This window comes from Sorex araneus, chromosome 2, assembly GCF_027595985.1.
Source record: "Sorex araneus isolate mSorAra2 chromosome 2, mSorAra2.pri, whole genome shotgun sequence".
Lineage (NCBI taxonomy): Eukaryota > Metazoa > Chordata > Mammalia > Eulipotyphla > Soricidae > Sorex > Sorex araneus.
In genome coordinates, this window is record NC_073303.1 from 79,037,425 (window position 1) to 79,059,067 (window position 21,643).

General features: G+C 39.4%; 1 protein-coding gene across 1 annotated transcript in view; it reads right to left on the minus strand.

Annotated features, from left to right (window-relative positions):
- Positions 1-20,954, minus strand: part of C2H8orf34 (chromosome 2 C8orf34 homolog) — a 317,534-nt gene extending 296,580 nt beyond the window's left edge. The window contains exon 1 of the mRNA XM_055127065.1: positions 20,499-20,954. Coding sequence (XP_054983040.1) covers positions 20,499-20,567 — 69 coding nt within the window. The 5' untranslated portion in view covers positions 20,568-20,954. The remainder of the gene's footprint in view (positions 1-20,498) is intronic.
- Positions 20,955-21,643: the final 689 nt, after the last annotated feature.

Consider the following 21,643-nt stretch of genomic DNA (forward strand, 5'->3'; position numbering starts at 1 on the left):
CTCTCTGGAAAACAATTTGATGATATACATAAAACTAAATATACATAAAACTAAATTGAACACATCTTTTTAAATAGCAAACCAACTAACAAGAATTTTTGCTAGGAAGCAATAAGACATTTTGTGAATTCATCACAATGATAATTATAATTACAAAGACATAAAAAAACCGAGTGTATCCTCAAATTTATTAATATCTCATGGTATATCTACAAAATGAAATGCCATAAATATAGCAACCGGATTTTTATGTAAGATGCATTTACAAGTGATATTCTCAAGCAACCAAACAGTATAGGACAATTCAATTTACGGCAGTTCAAATTAACTAAATAATACATATTTCAAAAGACAAATATATATATCAAAATTTATTTATGATGATTATGTTTGTTACGGAGAAAGTTTTAATTAATAATTAATTCATGTTTTTAATGAAAAGCATATGTGCCATATTAAAGACATAAAATTTTTAACTCACTTAATATGCCTATTTACAACCTGCTTAATATGCCTAATATCATGGTATCACTGTATCACTATAATCCCATTGCTCATCAATTTTCTCCAGTGGGCACCAGTAACATCTTCATTGTAATACTTGTTACTGTTTTTGGCATATCGAATACACCACAGATAGCTTACCAGGCTCTACCATGTGGAATATACCTAATATACTTTGGTAAATTAAACATGTGATATAAATGGTGGAAGTCTTCCGATGAGGACAGGACATTAAACAAAACAACACTGGCAAACCTGAAAATTTATCATTGGCTACACATTTAATTGCATGGATTTACTGGATTAATTAGAGGCTTATTCATTGACCTAAAAATTGTCTCCTTGGAAAACTTAAATAGAGTAGGATTTTAAGATACAAATTCATGAAATTTATTGTTTCTCCTTCTAATGGAAGAATTATGACCTAATTTTCCTCCTTTCAATGATAATAAAACTAGCAAAATCATCAAGCATCTTGTGGTATTTCTTAAAATATTTAGAAAATAACACTGAAATACACTTTTATTATCCGTTCATGTTCTTTTATGAAATTCTTGAAACTCCCAAGTTTCTGAAATAAACATATTTGAAATAAACATATATTGCTTTAAATATACATAATTGATAAATTCATTATCTTTTGATTCTGAATATGTTTCCAAATCATCTGCAAGTGTAAAATATTTGCTTATCTGACAGATGTCTGTCTTATGTATATCTATTTACCAGGCAGGATTGAATTCAGTTGTGGCATAAAGTGAATTTTTTTTATACAATAAACTATTGATGCATTCAATTAGCCTCTCTGATAAGTGAAGACATTCAGGATATACATTCATCCAGTCAAAAAAAAAAAAACCTGTCAACAGTTCTGCAAGCTTGGCAACCATAAAGCCAAATAATGATAAAAATGCACTATGTTGGAGGCAGGAAATTATCCTAATCAAAATGTCACTTCTGAAAATATCTTTTTAAAAATGACAGTACTGTAAACAGAAATTTCCACAGTGACAATTAAACATAATTAAATGCTAGATTTCTCCTTAAGCTTCTTTCAATTCTCTATTACTTATTTTTTTCAAGACTGAACTCAATTTTTCTGCTTCAAGTACATCTTATTCCTGTCAGGGAAAAATATATCCATTTTATTATTATTATTTATCAAGTGAACTTAAGGGAATATCAGGGCATTATAAATCAATGATTGAATGTATTTTATTAAACCATAAAAAGAACCTCTGCCCTGAGAACTACAGACCCCAAAACAAACAAATAAGCCAAAATATAGAACCACTGATTAACATGCAACAAGACAAGGGTAGAAGAGTTTGTATATAAGTGTGACCATGAGGAACAAAATAGCACACACACTCTAACACATACATCTCTCAGAAAATAATCTAATTTTTTTTCTAGAACATGGGCCACAGTAGCTTGATCTTGCTGGGATATTTTGTGAGCGTTTCTTTGAAATAGTAATAAGTAAATTCAGGATCAATTCAATGTTGCAGAGAGAAATGAAGGAAAGGAAAGTTCTAGAAATAATGGAAGAAGAGAAGAAATAAAATCTCAGCAAAAGAAGTCCTCAACCAAAGAGCAGGACGAATAGTTAAAATGAGAGTCCAATGACTAGAATACTTCAAAGTTGCTATGGATGGGGACAGCTGAGCTTCATGCTTGGTTAATAGGCCTGTAAAAAGATGTAAACCTATATTAACCTTATTTGTGGGAAAGAAAAATGATCCTTCCTGGAGTTTATTCAGAAGTAAGTCTGGTTCTTTTGTTACTGTTTGTGTTTTGGGTGGCAACTAGTGATGCTCATGGCTTACTCCTGCCTCTGTGCTCAGGGATCACTCCTGGTAGACTCAGGGAACTATCTGGGGTACCAGGGACTGAACCCAAACTACGCATGTGCAAGGCAAACTGTACTATCTCTCTGGCCCTGGAAAGTCTGGTCATTGCCACCAGGAACAAACTGTAAAATCTTCGGTTCTCAAATATCCTTGAACTAGTAGTGTGAGTTTCAAAAGAAATCGTGGGCATGCGTGGGACATGAGTGTTCAGTGGCCGAGAGCCGTTCCCCTGGCTGGCCCATGAAGGACTGTTGGAACAGAGAAACAGGGTCCCAGGTTGTTGGTAGTCGGTTTATTTCTTTCTCCTCCCCAGTGTAGTCAGATCTCTCCCCTTACAGAACAATCGTAATCGTAGTTTGGATCATAGTCCCAGTCATCATAGTTCCATCATCCTAGTCTCCTCGTAGACCCCAGAGTCCTCGCTTCTCTATAAGTCCCTTTCTTTCCCCTTACAGCACAATTATACAGAAATCATGAAGGGTGGGGAACACATAGGTGGGGTTGAACACTGTCATAACAACACACAGGTAAAGCCACTCCTTCAGAGGAAGTTCTAGGAGATAAACTCAAGGGGAAAAAATCTCATCTGAGGGTTCAATACTCTAGATTACTAGAAGACCTGCTCAAGGGCGGGATTCCATCTTGAGTGTATTGCTTTCTCCTTTCCTCAGCTAGTAATCCATTTAAATAATTATAGTAAATTTAATTCTTATAATATTTCTAGTCATTTTGTATGAATGCAGTAAGAGATATAATAAGCTTAAAGTTTAGTTCTCCCTGAGGACATATTCCAGACTACAGTCTTCAGGCCAGGTTAGTCTTTCCTAGCCCCAGCAGAGTCCTTATTCAGTTACTTCTTTTTGGGTCATGATAAGAGTTTGTCCCATGACCAGGCTCTTAACTTATTATACTTCTTATGGCACTTAGATTGTCCCTTTCTGATGCCAGGGAAGTTTACCGCTTGCCCTGGGTCCATCCAGTCCCTTCACTGGGACCCTGCTTTTGAAGTGTTAGGAACTAAGTCCAAGTGAGGCTTAAGTCAAGTAAATATGGATGGGTGCCCGGTAAATATTATTGGAAGTCAACTAACTCCCAAGTTATGAAGCATAGGTTTAACTGTCTTCCTGTGTCTATACTAAAAGGACATTGCTAAATAAACCACGCAAAGAAAATAAAGGAAAGAGAAAAACAATATAGGAATATTAATACTTGATGGAATTGGGTATGCCTCTGGGACACTGTTGTAGGAATAATTCAATACATCTAGGTTCCATGAGGGAGAAGCAAGGACAACCCAATGTGGTCTGACATTCGATCATCTTGAAATCTCTTTGAAAAAATGTTACAGACTATTGTTGACGTATTAGTACAATGCTCAATTTTACTGAATTGACTCAAATAGATGACTTATCTATACAAATAATGTAAGAATGACCATTTTTTTCATGCACAGCATTCTTTGAAAATTGTAGGGAAGATTTTTAAAAAGCACTTGCAAATACAGAGAAATTTCATTTAAAAAGTTTGATGCATCATTTTGCAATTTATTTATAAAATGACTATTCACTTTTTGAAAGGTATATTAGGCTTCTAGTTTTACCTGAATGCTCATAATGTCAGGTTTTATATAATGCTTACATTTCAAATTTTTTTAATCTATTTGAAAAATAGGTCTGCTCATAATAGGCATTTTACCTTCTTATTACTTCATATCCAACTTGCTATTATATATGCACACTGTATATAAGATATTTACGGATACAGATAATAGAAAACTCAAGTTTAACTACCAAAGACAATTTAACTAGCTTACTTTGCTCTAAAAACCTCAGTTTGACAGTCTTCAGGCTGGTTGGGTAAAACATCACCATAAAGCAGGTTATTTCTGATCTCTGCTTATCTATTCCTACAACAGACTTATTCATATGGTACATGCCAAGTAATTCCTTGATTACAACAGATGTGTGTTAAGTAGCTTTTGCTTAGTATTCTTATGTTATGAATTAATACTCCCAGGGCCTACACTCCAACAAAAATGTCATGAATCATCCTTCATGATCAGGAGATTGCTTTATAGTTGGATATCTCATTTACTTTCTGAGTTTTAACTACATTATTAAGGATGACCGAATACCACTAGGAGCATAAACATGTCAATATTCTACGTAATGAATTTCTGTGGCAAACTATGTGCTATATGAAAAGGCCATTTGCTGGGTACTGGAAAGAAAATATTATAACCTCTAATTTAATTTTTATTTTTTCTCTTGAGACTTCTTACATGTTTTTGTTATATGTAAAATGTATCAATATGGTTTTACATGTCTATAATTTATACATGACATAAATATTAGGACTGCATTAACAAACATTTTTATGGATATAGTTATAAATCAACACATTTCTAAAGTACTAAGAAAATGTTGTAGGAAAAGCCCCTGTCAAAAATTCAATTTCCTTTATCACTGCATTGCAGATATATAAAATCTCTTCCTAGAAGACACAATTAAGTCCAATAAATGGATATAGAGGAGTTGTCAAAGAAACATCTCTGCTAAAGATTAAGCCCATCTTTTCATTTAATCTTCACAATACACCAAGGTAAGAGATATTAACCCATACTTATGGCTAACCTTATGGAAGGTAAGAGTGAAGTAACTTTCTAATGTCATGCTTCTAATAAAAGGAGAAATTGTTATTTCAACAGCTTTTAATTGTAAAATTTAAGCATTTCCCCTTTAAGACAGAATCCTCACTTAGATGTTTTCTTGGGTTAGTTATTTCAAATAAGTCCAGATCATTTACCTTTTTTTAAAAGCAAATAATAAAGATAACTAGTAGCAGTTTAGTGCTTGTAGCACTGGGAGAATAAGCTAATATGTGGTGTCTTTCAGGGAACAGTCTTTGAATTTTAAAGCTCATGTCAATAATTGCAAGGGAATTAAAATATTTTCATCTGTGTTTGGTGGATACCCGGATACTCTATATCTGTGACTGGTCAGTTTGGAATTTTAACAAATTACATCTCAGATGAATAATGAAATGTATTCACAGCTGCTGTGCCTTAGAAATGTGGAAGCACTTACTTTCATAAGATTTCATGAGTATCAAGGATTAGGAGCTCCCATTTAGGTTTGCTTTATATTTACCTAAAACACATTAAAGAGGTAAATATATATTTATAATATAGGCTTATATCACTAATACAGAAGCATAACCACCATTTAACTAAAAGATAATCTAGTATCATTTTGGGTTTTTCTGACAGTAATGGTGCCTATGTCTCTCAGCTATGTGATAAACCAAGATTATTAACTGAAAATAAACTCTAATGCTTTTATTTATTTCCAAATAAATGGAGATAAAAAAGTTTTAAATTTAACCATTTGCTTCTATAAATAAAACATTTTCTTTTTAAAAGGGCAATAAAAGGGCCCTAGAGATAATAGAGCAGATAGGGTATTAGCCTTACAAGTGTCCTACCTGCATATGATTTCCCTCCACTCCCCACTCCTGCCCACTGCCCCAGCACTAGAAGTAATGATTCTGAGTGCAGAGACAGAAGGAAGTCCTGAGCATCACTGGGTATGCTCCATGCCCAGCCAAGCAAAGGCAATATATTCTTACATCAACCAGTGCAATAGGATGTAGAATATGATAACTCCAGCTGTTTCAGAGTTTTTGGACAAAACATCAAAGCTGAGAAGAGTGGACATGAAGTAAGTCAACAGCAGGGAATTGTGATAGCTAATTGTATATGTCAACTTCACTTGGATAAGTAGATGATTAAGCATGTCTGTGAGGGTGTTTCCAAAGTGATCAGCATTTGAACTGGCAGATCTGAGTAAAGAAGTACATGGCCAATACACAGTGAGTGGGCATGATGTAACACAGTGTTTCCTAAGGTTGGGAATCCTACCCCTAGAACAATCCAGGGGCCTGGTAGCAGTTTGAGCACAACTGGGGATGCGTCCTGATTGTTTACTTAAAGAAAGTATTTTCAAGGGGGTTCTGACTTATTTTTTTTTTCTGTAAAGGTGACAGTAGGCAAAATAAATTTAGGAACCTCTGATCATTGAGGGCCTGAATAGAACAAACTGGTAGAAGAAGGATAAATTTGTTCTCAAGTAAAATAATCAATTAACCTATCTTTAGTTCACTGATAAATTTGCTTTACATTAATAAAGGGAAAATAGACTTATATCAATCAAACAATAAAACCTCCTGTCAATAAAGAAAACATCAGATCAAAAATAACTCATATAAATTCCAAGATTCTAATGAATAATCTTATTTACTATGTAGAAGAAACAAGCATTATTTAAAAAACCAAAAACATGTTTTAGCAAGGAAATTTTTTTTTAACAAATGGTGCAGGGAAAATTGAAAAAACCACATGTTAGAAAAAATGATATTGAAACCATAACTCACACAATTTACAATAATTATCTCCAAATAGATTTAAAAACTCAAGACTAGACCAGAATCTGTAAAGCACACTGAGGAAAACAATGGCAGAATTCTCCAGGAAATGGATCTCAGAGGTATCTTCACTAATTTGGCTCCAGGAGCAAAGTTCACAAACACAAAAATAAACGGCACGGCTACATCAAAATTTAAAATGTTTCACATGGCAAAAAAAGTGAGCTTAATTTCTCCCATCCTACTGATTGGGAGAAAATACATAATATAAAAGATAAAGGGTTAATATCCAAGACAGCAAAGCTGTCACAAAGTTCAGCAAAGCAACAACAAAAAACCACTCTCACTATCATCCTGTTGACCATTGATTTGCTTGAGCAGGCCCAGTAACGTCTCCATTCGTCCTAGCACTGAGATTTTAGAAGCCTCTCCTTACTCATCCTTCCCAATGGTGCTGAATTTAGAGACTCTTTTGGGGTCAGGAAAATGAGACCCATCATTGTTACTGTATCTGGCATATGAATACGCCAGGGCTCTCCCGTGTGGACTGGAAGCTCTTGGTAGCTTGCCAGGTTCTCTGAGAGGGAGAACTAGGCTATAAGATGTCGGGAGCTTGGTTTTATAGTCTCTGGATGTTGGCCTTTGATGGGATTATACGTGGGGGTGGGGGGAAGGAACAGTTCTGGGTGTGACAGCCTAGCTACTGGAAAATGGGAATCTGGGTTGAAGAGGCCCAGTCCCGATCTGAGCAGGCTTGGAGGTCTCAGCCCTGGGTCTCGCATACCTGGGTTCCTCTGCCGATTTTTTCATGCATAAGGCTCGTCTAAGCATGTCCAAGCATGTGGAGAGGGGCCTTGAGGATGGCTGTGGCTGGGTTCTGGAGGTCTTTGGCTGCTGGGGCTCTGCTTGGGATGGGGTGAGAGACTCAACCCACCCCTTCCGAGGGGCCCCAATGAAGACAGTCAGGCACAGAAGCAAGAGACTCTGGGGGGACGGGAGTGCCTTGAGTATGGGGCCTAACCCAAAAACGAACACTGTGGGGGCAAGAGAGTGGGGGGGGGACAACAATCCATAAAAATTGGGGAGAGGAAACAGATAACTTTCTCAAAGAAGACATATGAATGGCCAGTAGGCATATTTAAAACTCTTTATCATCACTTATTATCAAGTAAATGTGAAAACAATGAGAAGTCATATTACACCAGTGAGAATGGCATATATTAAGAAATAGGAAACAAACAAGTATTGTCAGGAATATGGTGAAAAAGGAATTCTCATTAACAATATGTGAGAATGTACTGTGCTTTAGCATCTATGGACAGCAGTATGGAGATTTCTCAATAAACTGAGACTAGAACTTCCACACGATCCAGAAATTCCACTCGGAATCTATCCCAAAACTCAAAAATATTAATTTAAAAAATACATGCACCCCATATTCATTGCAGAGCTTATTACAATTGCCAAGATATGAAAATGACCCAAATGACCCAAATGCCCAATGAGAGACAAATGGACAGAGTGGAGTACTGTGCTATTGTAAAAAAATGTAATCATTCAGTACACTGCAACATAAATGGAACTAGATTATTATTTCAAGCAAACTACATCAACAGGAGAATAAATAGTGATGATCTCACTCATCTATGGAATCTAAAGAATCAAAATAAGGGACAAGACAATACTAAAGAAAGACAAATCCTTGTCATTAGAATACAAACCAGTTACCAAGGAGTGAAAGGAGAGAGGAGAGAGAAGGAAGAAAGTAAGATCAGAATAGTGATGACTTAGGGATAGTGAGAGAAAATTTCTGGCCACTTTGATGGTGATAGAGTGCAGTAATTGTGTGTTAGTGTGTGTGTGTGTGTATCATAAAACTTAACACTCTTAAACTACTTAAACATAATAGTTAAAACTTAAGTTTTTAAATTTACTTTTAAGAACCTCAGACTTATATTTATGTAAGAAGGAAAGCAACCATGTAAGCAAACAAAGTATGTCACTTATTTTAGCTGCATGTCTCTTTGCATAGATTAAATGATACAAAAACAGTTGTGGTTATTTTACTCACATCACAATATTTATGCTACACATACAACTTATGATTCTTACGTTATAAATAACAAATCCTAAGTTAGTCCGAATCAGCCTGGTTTGCACACATAGAAAAAGAATTCATTGACTCATATAACTGACTATAGAGATTTTATTTCATTTTACTTTTATGAATCATATTTTAAGCTTCCTTGAGGTATTTGAATATTTTTTTCATTTGTGAAATTTAGAAGATTGAAAATGGTTCAGACTGTTTTGTATATCAAGCAAAAAAAATTCTATGATTCTGTAAACCATGCTTGAATGAATATACATATGCATTTATTCATTCAAGAAGTATGGAATTAAACTGGTGTGATGCATGTATTACATGTTACATTTTAGAATAAATATTAGGTGGTTGGCTTCTCCTAACAAAGTTTAAAAGACAAGGAATAACCTACAAAATAGTTAACAATGTGGTTAACCACAAAAATGAATGTCATGCTCAGTAAGTACTAAATAAATTCACAGAAATGGAAAACATAAGGAAGCTAGATGTGTCCAAAATTACCCAATTAAGGAAGGAAAGCATAAAATATCACTAATTAATGATTGCTAATTATATGAGGAATGTAGATACTAGAACCATCGCTCAGAAATAAATATTCATTCTTCTAGTGTTTCTGAGAATCTCTCCAGAACTCCCTTCTACAGAATGAGCTGCCACTGGCTAGCCACGGTTTATCCCTGAGTGCAGAGCCAGGAGTAAGTCCTGAGCACTGCCAGGTGCGGCTCAAAAACAAAACCAAAAAAGCAATAGTACAGCAGGTGGGGCACTTGCCTTACTCATAGCTGACCCAAGTTCAATACCCAATACCCTATATGGTCCCCAAGCATCCCCCGCACTCAGGAGTGATCCCTGAGCACAGAGTGTAGTTACTGCACTCAGTCTCTCTCTCTCTTGTTCTCTGTCTCTCTCTCCTCCACTTAGTCTCCTCCTACTTTCCCTCTCCCTTTCATTCCAAACCCCACAGCATCCCTTTCACACTCTCTTTCTTTCTGTCTCTCTCTGTCTATGTCTGTCTTTGTCTCTGTCTCTCTGTCTCTCTGGCTGTCTGTCTCTGTTTCTCTCTTTCTATCTCTCTGTCTCTGTCTCTCTGTCTCTGTCTCTGTCTCTCTCTCTCTCTCTCTCTCTCTCTCTCTCTCCTTTGCTTCATATAAGTGGACTACAAAGGTCCAAGACTCAACTACCATATTTCTTTGAAAACAATCTTTAAAGAATTCCCAGATCCTTCCTATGTGATTAGCTAAGGACTCTATGGTGAATGTCTCATAGTTACTTCTTCCTTGACTCAAATTGGCTTTCCTTGCTCCCTTTAAGGTAATAATTTTTCAGAATTATACAACTAATCCTGTGTATTCTAATCTCTTCTAATTGCTTCTGTATGCACTGTAGCACTGTCATCCTGTTGTTCATCGATTTGCTTGAGCGGGCACCAGTAATGTCTCCATTGTGAGACTTGTCGTTACTGTTTTGGGCATATTGAATACGCCACAGGTAGCTTGCCAGTCTCTGCCATGTGTTTCTCTCTATACTGGGTAATTTGGGCAAACTAGCCTGCCTAATATTGAATGCAGTATGTGGAGCTTACAGCAGTGTGTGAAAGAATGAAAGTGTGGTTAAGTGCATTTCATGAATGTCATTATCAGAAGACAATGCGATAATTCATTGTCTCAAGAGTTCAAGTATTTGTGTTTCAAGTGTTTCAAGTATCTTCTGTGGTCCAGAACTATGAGTTCTCCTTGATGTCTGAAGGCAGAACTGAGAGTTGCAAAAGGCAAGCCTGAAAGTTCCCCGAGGTTAACTGTCGTTATATAAACCTTTCATTCATCCACAGTTATCCAGCATTTGTCCTGAAAAAAAGCATACTCTTGTTTAAGCATCAGGAGTACCAATGGCATAAATATTAATCTTTGGAAAGGTCAAATGTATATTGGTCAAACCTAAAAATGGATTGGGGTAGGATAATATGATAGAGTTGTGCAGCTGCCAGGATTAAGTTGACCATGAGAAGAAGAGCAAGAAATCCTTTCAAAAAGCTAATTGAAATGATCTTGTTTGATAATTTACCAGATCTATTCATTAAAAAAATGGGAGAGTGATAGTTAGGTCTAGAGAAGAATTACTAAACCATAGCTGAAATAAAGAAGCAAGAAATGTGGAACATTTTGTGATGTTTTGACTATATTTCTGTCATTTTGAATTTGAGTACAAACCAGATGTTCTACATGGAAAGTCTTTTAAATAGCATTCCCTCAAGAATAAGTGAAGCAGGCACAGGTACATCAAAGCAGACAGCAATTTGCCTTAGATGGATCAAAATACAATGCACCTTTCCCCTTTATGATGGATTCAATCACTTGCCTGAGACCACCTCAGATCTTTTGTACTTTCCTGCACCCAGCGGTTGATTCCTGAATAGTCCAACACAGATCTAGGGCACTGAAGAAGAATTTTATGGGCCAGGTAGCATAAGAAGCCGATAAATCTCAGCGGCATCCCCCTGTCCCCAGCCCCTCTGCCCCCCAAACTCTTTAAAGGAGGTTTTGGGAAAAAAGTGGGGGAAAGATACATGTTGTGACAGTAAGGTTGTATTTGAACATTTTGATGCAGAGAGCTATACAGTGAAGGGTCCCTAATGGAATTCCTGAAAAGAATAAAACCACCTAGCCCTAAGGCTGTCAGGACCTACCTTGTGACCTCAAGAAATAAAGTCTCGTAAGACTTTTACCAGGAGCTAGCTGGACTCACACTGCAAGAGAAGCTCCAGCAGGAAAAAAGGTCAAGAAAAGGAGATAAAGAAACCATCCCAATGCTGCCCCTTTGGCAACCACCCTAGCAATGGACTCTTATTAGGTAGAAAGTCGCATATGGAGCAGCTGGGGAAATCCCTGTAAAAAAAAAAAATAACTTGAACAAAGGAAGCACAGCATATGCTGCCAGAGCCCATGTGCCACTTACTTGGCTAAACTTACGTGGTGCCCGAGCACAGATGTGGCCTGCATCTCCCCTCTTTAGACATGTCCTGGGGCTCTCCCCACCATTGAAGAAGCCTATGTTTCTTCTTAAGCATGTTACTCTCCCTCCTCCTCTCACTCTCCCTCCCCTGCTTCCTCTCTCTCTTCCTCTCCCACTCTCCTCTCTCTCTCTGCCCACCCCCTCCTCCTTCCCCTTCCTCAAAATCTCCAAATAAAAACTGTTCTTACTTCATTGCTCATCTTCTCCTGAAATTCTTTTCTGAGAGAAAGGCAAGGACCCGGAAGGCCTGGGTAAGGGCTAGGGCTATTTTTTTCCCTGCAAAGATCAATTCCTTGCTCTAGCCCGAGTGAGTCCACAGCTCCTAGAGTGATCAGGTGGTGGGAGTTGTGCCAAGCTGACCAAGTGGACATCAGGTGTGGCTTGAGGGCTACCGAGTGAAGCTGGCAGGATTCTGACTCATGTTGTGTGTAGGGCCTCATCACAGGTTTTATCAGTCCTAGCCTTTCACGGGTCCGGGGATGGCAGCAGTGAATCGGGAGAAAGTGGCCGTCTCTCTCCTCTCTGCTTCACAACGTAAGTATGTGTATGTGTATGTGTTTGTGTGTGTCTGTGTGTATCTGTGTGTGGAGGGGAGGGCGACCAAATTCCAACTTCAACCTGAACTTTTGGTGGGACTTTCTGCAATACTGTAGAGGGGGACCCAGGAGACCTACTCCCAGTGATTCATAGTTTGGTGCTTAGTCAGCATTGTGTGCTGAGATGCTGTGGATGAGAGTTGCTATTGTGTGAAATAAAATGTCCAGGGATGTAACTTGAGCATGCAAGACGTGAGTGCTGCCATTTTGAGCTATACCCCCTCCCTCTGACGCATCTCTCCTGACATAATTGATACTAAGCTGATGCTCATTTCCACTCTGCCTCCTCCTTCCCCCTTGATACCACTTTTACACTGGTCTCAGGGTTTTCTTGTCAAGCTCTGCCAAATTCCCGGTTATTGTTTAAATCATAAAGAACTTTGGTACTAACATGCAAATATCATATTCACATGAGATGCAGGGGAGACCGAGATAAAGCAATCTAAGCCAGTCACTTAACAGTCGCAAAAGCAATTGTGTAGCAATACAAAATTTAGAAAACTAGACAGTCATGGAGCAAAAGTAGTTGATTAACCTGGTACCTCATTTGAAAAGCTATTATACAAACTATTGTTATTTTCCATGGAATTATGTAACTGTAATAATATATAATATAATTCATACTTTCTACATTTTAATGGTTCCCTACTATCCTACAGGGAAGGAAAGCTTATTTAATCCTCTTTTCAATGTCTGCTAGTAAGAGCATTAAGAATGACTAGCTTATTGCAGAAAATGGGCTGCTGGGCATGGTAAAGATATGTCAGAGTACAAGGTTAACAAGATTGCTCTCCTCAAGGAGGTTACATTTTTAAAGGGAAGCCAAACACTGAAAAACAAATAGGAGAACATCAGTAATGATGCATGAAGAGGCCAACTGGGAAGCTTTTGGGATTCCGTTTCTGTGAGGCCTCTCTCATAGATACTTAGCCAGAGATCTTAATGGCAAGATACATCCACTACATGAGACATAAATAGGAAAACTCTGAAATGCAGAAAACAGCTCCTGAAAATGCCCCAAGTGTCAAACCTTGCCTTTTAGATCCTTTCATCTTTTCTACTAGGGATAATACTAGGAGGCACTATTTTGCAAATAAGTTCTCAGGAAATACTCCAGAATCATCCAAATACTTTTGTACTTCATTTTGGGGCCACACCCGACAGGGCTCAGCTCTGGCTTTCTGCGCAGTAGTTCCTCCTGGTGTAGCTCAGGGGACCATATGTAGTGCCAGAGACAGATCCCGAGCCAGCCACATGCAGGTCCTTACCCACTGTACTCTCTTTGGCACAAATAATACTTTTAAAAGAAAAGTGAGCTACAATGCTAAAACCAGTAAAACATAATCCAAACATTTCCTATAAGTGTACCTAAATTATTTTGACCATGAGAATGAGTCACTTCAAAATCTGTGTAAGATATATGTATTCATTTATATTTCAGAAAAAATAATATATTGTATAAATGAACATAAATTATCAAATGACATAAAATACAAAGGAAAAAGATAAATAAATAAGACAGTGAGAAAGAATAAGGTATGAATGCTCAAGATGACCTACATCCTTATGATCGATAAAAAGATTTTGCCAAAAGTTTATATAACAAAAGGGGATCCTACTATTTACACAATTCAAAATATCCATATACTAATCTTGATATTGTAAAATAATGCAGTTGTTCCCATATGAGGATAATGCATAATGTAACAAACATACAGCCTCTGCAAGATCCTTCTTTTGACAAAACTGTGTGTAAAGGCTAAGGAGATATCAAAAAGTTCTGGAGCACATGCGCTCGTGTTAGGGGCATGGGTTACACCCCCAGAACCACACAGGGCACAACCCACCCCAAGCACACCACACCACACTCCTATGCACTGTCGGAAGCAAAATCCAAACACTGAGCTGGGCATAACACCTGACATGGCAAGATATAACTCCTATAACATATCAGATTGCACTGTGGAATGTGGGGGGGGGGAAGAAAGAAAATGATGTTGCAAAGACTTATAGAGGAGTTGGGACTGGGGGGGGCTGTTTCAGTTAAGGGGAATCCAGGATGCCTCTCTGAGAAGGTAAGAGATATCCTAGATTGTTTTCCAGATGCATGCCATGTTTCCAAGTTTTACTAAAGTACTGACTTATTTTTGTGAAACAACAATAAGCAAGTGATACAACAAACAATGTCTTCCCCGTGTCTGTTGATGAGCATGCCTGGGCACACACACACACACACACACACACACACACACACACACCATGACACACTCTGCTCTGCCAAAAGCTGGCCTCCATTCTATATTTGCCATATGCTTTTTTTCAGAGAAAAGAGTTGTGAATTTTCTGAAGCCAGAAGCATATCTGAGTGAGTTTTCATTTTAGAATATTAAGAAATTAGCCTGGAAAAGCATCTCTCCACGTGGTCTGTTACAACCAGGAAAGAGCATAAGAAAGAAGGTAGTAGCATCTAATGTGATGGCAGATAAAAAGACACTGGGGCCAATCAAGTGCAAGTCACTAGTAAGTACCATGAAACACACACCAAGATACGGACGGGGACCTGGGGGATGTCAGGACAACCTCAACCACAAAGGAAGTAATGGAAATAAGAAATATTTTTGAAGTGTGTTTAAATTGATTGCTTCTTTCCATATTGTCATGTAACATGACTTCCTTGCTATTAAATGTAGGCACACTTAGGAGAGTTAAGCGGTAAGCCTTGCACAGTGGAGCGAATTAATTTATCAGGCCCTCTCTTGAACGCAGATATTAAAATGGAGAAAATATGGCTGAAAGTGAATTAGGTAGTTAAGTACATAATTAAAAGTTATTCAGTGTACATAAAGTTAATGAGATGAGGGATCATCTGCTCTAGATCTCAAAGGAATTAATATTAATATGCTATTTATTCACTGCTTCTCTTCGCTATTTTTTCCATAGAAGAAAAAACATGCAAGCAAATGTTTTCCTTAACAGATATTTACTGAACCTGACTACACACTACACTATACTAGTCTATATTATATTATATATACTGTAGACACATCTACTAAATAGATAAAGCATGAGGCAAGACATATTTCCAACCACTTTCAAAAACTTAAGATATCTACTTTTAGATACAAACTTCTTATTTTAAAAAACATCACTTTCAGCAGATTTCAGATACCTCCCTAGAAGATCTACTCACTCATCTGCTGTTGGAAGGGCACAAAGAAAGGAGAGAAAGCAGAGGCCCTACATTTATACATCAGTCTACTCTTCTAATTAATGATCAGCACTGCTTGAGATACACCTCTTAATTTTGGTTTGTTTTCTTTTCTATCATTTGATGTTCTTATATATGTTGTGCAAGTTGGTTGGGAGCCAAAATCTGCTCAGAGCTTACTCCTGGCTCTGTGCTCAAAAATCATTTCTGGCAGGGCACAGGGGGTCACATACAGTGCCAGAGATCAAACCCGAATTGGCAGCATACAAGGCAAACACCCTACCTGTTGTACTATCTCTTTGGTCCTGAGATTTCATCTTTAGCCACCATATTAACTTTCCCAGTGTTTTGGAAAATGCCCTATTTTCCTTATGCTACTGATTTTTAGCTTTATCCTACAGGAGAAAACATCTTGTATGAGTCTAACTGAAGTCTTTTGTGTGTTGCAGGGAGTAGTCTATTCTGTATATATTCGGCACCACTTTCTAGAATGTGATTCTGCTATTATTGCGTGGAGTGGTACACAAATGTCAACTAGGTACGTTGTTTGATGCATTGTTGAATTTTCAATAGTGCTTCTGATTTTCTGTATAGTTTTTTTTCCATTGTCAGGAGAGGAGTTTTGAAGTTTCCAACAACTGTGGATTTGTCTACATCTCTTTCTATTTGTCATTTCTGCTTCCCACATTGTGCAGTTCTGTTGCCCAGTTCATACACACCTAAAAATTACTATTTTTGATGGTCTGACCCTTGTATTATAATGGCAGTTTCTATTTTTGGTAATTTTCTATCTTCAGAAGTTCACTTTATCTGACATTATCAAAGCCATTCCTGCTTTCTTTTGATGTTTATAAAAAAATTTTCCATTCTTTTACTGTAAGTCTGTCTATATTTTTGGTTTTGAAGTGAGTTTCCTGGAAACACAGTATAAATGGGCCAGGACTTTTAATCTGCAGTAATGATCTCTTCTAGTTGGCATATATATTAGTATATATAGAACATTTACTTTTAATATAAATATTGTCATACCTGGGTGAAATTTGGTCATGTAATTTTTGGCTTGTTTGTTTTGTCTCTGATTTTTGTTGGATTGTGTGTTACCTGAATGCTTTGGAATTTTATTTAAATATACTTTTCTCTCTATTTTTGTGGGGGGGGGTGTTAGATCATAATTCACCATGCTCTAACATTATTGCCTGCTCTGTGCTGAGGGATCCTGCAGCGCTGAGGATCAATCCTGGGTCAGCTGGATGCAAGACAAGCACCCTAATCTTTATATTCTCTCTCCAGATGGATCTATAGTTATAACGATACCTTTCTATACGACATTTTTAGCAGCCACTACACTTGTACACTACAAGGGCATTAACATTTATCAACATGTGTCAACATTTTATCGGACCGGTTGAAGTGTGGAAGCCTCACCTCCTTGAACCCCTTATCTCTTTTCAGCCTGCATTACAATTAGGTTGGTTCCTTTCTCTGCATATATTTAAAACTAGATCTGGTATTATTATGTTTTATGCTTTAGCCATCAAAAAAATCCTATAACCCATACCTATTTATTGTTCTAGTTATACATATGTATATCTAATGTGTAAACTATAAAACTAAAGCATCATAACCCTCTGGGGCAGTGTATTAATTGTACCAAAGAGACATAAATGCATTTAAAATATAGAATGTTCAATACAATTTACCATGGAGAATAGGGAAACTTTTAAACAGATGTGCTTTTCATTTGCTTATCTTAAACTCCCAATATTCCACTACTTCAGTTAATAGATCATGAAATCAAGGAGTGAGAGAAGTCTTGGCCTCTGGCTAGGTTCTCAGTGACACTGGAATCAAAGAGGGGAGGCTTGCGTGGAGTCACAAAAGACATGTAAGTTTGAAATTATAAGAAACCACATAAATATTTAATTACTATGAAAGCCATACATTTAGTCACTACTTAATAAAAAAGCTGGCAATACCAAGTTTTAATGAGAATTGAAACAACTGGAATTTTCATGTTATTGGCAGGAAAGTAAGATGGTATACACACATTTCAAAGCCAGTGCCTAATTAAAGAAGGGGGTCATTGACAGGCCTGCAGGCTGCCTTGCAAGCTCAACCACTTGCAGGATCCTTACATTCTTGGGGTATATATTTGGCCTATTTCCCATGCTAACAATTAACTTAATGATGCAATCTTGAGAGAACAAGGTTAGGCCATCAGACCTGAAAAGAGGTCGAAGCCATTTAGACCTATAGATACTCTCCTTGCCAGGGGTAGGGATTTAATCGTCTGGTGGCTGCCCAAGTAAATATCTTTACCTGTGAAAACTGCCACTCACTTCTTCACTGTGTTTTGCCACTTTCCTTATTCTCTCCTTGCCTTGAAAACTGGTGCCACTTATTTTGTAAGTGATGAAAGAAATTATAGTTCATGTCAAAGTTCTTATGATACAGTCCAGGAATTAAATACTTGGCAACTACTGGGCTGCACTTTACTAAATTCAGATTTCTGGGTTTCCCATCTGATTTCCTGAAGCCGATCTTATGAGAAAACATGGCTAAAGTCCCAGGAACCCTCTCTCTATCTGCTAGAAAATGACTGAAATTGGCATAAAATCAGCAAAGCCCATTTTGCACTAGTTTCAGTGGTTTTCTAGCAGACAGAGAGGCTACCAGCTAGAGTTCCAATTTTCTGACTATGGTGTAATTCTATTCTCAAACCAAGCTGTACCATGATCAAAATTACTGCATAAAGACTGCTGCTAGCTGAAGAGAACTCTGTTATCTTTCAATTATTTAAACAATTTTACACCAATTCTTAAAAATTATTTTAAGTAAAAACTACTCATGCCTTTAGTCCAACCAAATCAGTAAAATACTAAGTATATAATTGTGCTGTTTGTTTTTCAGTGAGGATGTCCTATAATTTTATGAGACAATTTTGTCATCATTTAAAATTCATCAGTGCAGAATTAGAAAGTGAGAATTTTTAAAGAGTGAGCACAAAATCAAGATGATTTATTTCCTAACTGTGTAGAAAGTTTACATGTATTTTAAACATTTAAAATTTCAAAAAATTACACGTATTACTTGGAGAGAATACTGGGAGTTTAAAATAAGCAAATGTAAACCACATCTATTTAAAATAATTCACTTATTTTCTATGGTAAATTGTGTTGAACATTCTATATATTAAATGCATTTATGTTTCTTTGGTGCAATTAATACACTGTCACAGAGGGTTATGATGCTTTAGTTTTATATTTTACACATTAGATATACGTATGTATACCAAGAACGATAAATACGTATAGGTTATAATCTATAATCATTATAACCATTAGTCTAAAAGCAAAGACAAGTAACCAAGTAGCTCCAGCAGTTCTACCTCACTTTTGTATGCGGGCTTGCTTTGTTAACATTCTTGACAGACACAATAATCAAGACAGTCATTGTAGGAACTTATCGCTGTACAACAATGAGTTCCAGCTAAAACAATTCACTTAAAGTTTGGCAGGAAAACTGCAAGAGATCTAGTAAAATCTTGTTTATTTAAAACTGGTCCTATCAAGAGAAAAGAACTATCTGTCCCTTGTCTTCCTCTTCCTTTTTGTGCTGGGACATTAATTCGCATTATTTTATTTTTCTCTCTGCAGTTCTCCTTCTCTTCAATCCTAGAGAGGAGCTCTATACTCTAGCTCTTTCTTCAACCATAGTAGGAGGCCTGGGAAATGTGAACCCTCTGGAACAACCACAATAAGCTGGGGATAGTGGGGATCAATTGCCAACCCTCTGAAGCTCTGGCTATGAGTCTTGAGTTCAGCTGCAATATTGGACCAGGAGGGTAAGGGATGTTCCTCCCCACGGGGCCGGCTCCAGGCAACCGACGGGACGTTTAGCAGGTGCCAGATTTCCAGTCACCCATTTTTTTACTCCTGTACCTCATTCTTCCTTTCTCCGTTTGTGTGTGTGTGTGTGTGTGTGTGTGTGTGTGTGTGTGTGTTTTCGTCACCAATTCTTTGATGGCGAGAGAAAACAGCTCAAATATACACGCCTCCTTCCCATAAATACATGTGTTGCCCATCCCCCCAACCCCGCCCGCGAACAACCAGGCTCTGCGGGTCCTCGGGGTCTGCAATGTAAGGGAATCTCCCTCCACCCCGAACAGGCTCTGGCAGTCCTCGGGGTGTGCAATGTAAGGGAATCTCCTTCCATCCCGAGACCAACGCCAGGGGCTCAGTTTGCCAATGAATTCCATTCTGCACCCCAGCACCCTCTCGGAGCCGACTCCTTAAGCAGTTCAGTTTTCTCTTAGTTAATCATGCTACTTCCCAGGGCTGGCAGAGACCTCCTTCGCCTTTGGGGGTTTTATTACTGCCCGCAGTCCCCCTCTCCGGCTCCAAATCTAAGAGGATTCGAATTCGAGGAAGAAAGTATGCGCGTGCCCTATCCTGAGAGTGTGTGCATCCGTCCGTCCGTCTGTCCGTCTCAGCCGGGGGGTGGGATTCGAAGGGGGGGGGGGGTCTCGTGCATGCGGGGCTCCGAACTTCCCCAGCAAGCCTGGGGCCAGGCCCCGAGTCCACCTGTGTGCGCCCAGGTAGCTGGTTCCAGCGCCCGCCGGGCCGGGACGGGGCGAGCCGTGAGAAGAGCCCGAGCGCAGGGGCGCCCGCCGGGGCGCGCTCGTGGGCTCCCGGCCCGGCGGTCCCCACCCCCGCAACCCCCCAAACCCGGACCAGCCGCCCCGGCTCCGGTGCCCCGGTTCCCGGAGACACACGGCGCGCGCCCGCAGCGCACTTTACCTCGAACAGGGGCCCGATCCGGTTCTTCTCCAGGTACGCCTGGATCCGGGACTGCTGCTGAGACGCCATGGAGACGGCGGGGAGCCCGGGGAGCGCGCCCCGCCTCGGCGTCCCCGGCCGCGCGGCCCGGGCTGGGCACTCGGCGGACGGCGGGACTCCCTCGGCCCGCGCGATCCGCGGCAGCGGGGGGCTCGGGGCGGCCGCGCCTCTCCCCTCCGGGCGGGACCCGGCCCCCGGCGAGCGTGCGTGCGTGAGCCCGCGGGCGGGGTGCGTGAGGCCCCGCTCCCCGGGGACGGGAACCCGCCGCCCCGGCCGCTCCCTGGCGACCGCCGCGCGGCGAACGCCAATAATAAAGGCGCTTCTTTCAAAGTGCGCGTGGATCTGCTGCGGGTGGGCGGCTCCTGGGCCGAGGGTCCCTCGGGCCGGTCTCTTCTGAGCCGAACCTGCTCGAGCTCCGAGATCCAGGGGGAGAGAGCGGGGAGAGGATGGTGCGTGGGGCTGACGGTTTTGCCGCGAAAATGAAGTCGCTTGCCGCAAGCAAAAAATAAATAAATAAATAAGTAAAATGCAAAACCAGGTGATTCTAAGGGGATGCTGCCTTTCCAGGGCGTACCCTAACAGAGAGATGGAGGGGGAAGCAAGAGGAGGTCTGGAAGTAACTTAAGGGCAGGAGCCTTGAACCCCTCCCTGGTACAGAAGAGAAATATCTGTTTGTATTTCAACCACTAGATCCAACCCGACCTTAAACACCCGAGATCCAAACTACTCAATTAACTTAAAAACTGTGACTGTCTAGGAGTAAGGATGGGGGTGGGGAGAACCTGGGGTTAGCAGTAGAGGAATGGGGTCAGGGGATGGTGGGATAACCTGTGCTGAAAACCCATTGTAAACAACTACAAAAAATCATGCTGCTTAAACAAAAAGAAGAGAGAAGAGGGAGCAAAGGAACAGGGGAAACAACAGAACACTGGTTTGGCTGGAGCTGATCTCCCAGTTGAAAACCTACTTGGAAACTTGCAGTGTGCAGGCTTGCAAGGCTAGTGAGCAGCCCTTGGGTTTGGGCTGGAAGAAAAGGGAAAGGTAAGTAGCCTCCCTCCCAGGCTCCGCTCTTTAGTCTAAGCTGTGATTTATATCTCTGTATCCGG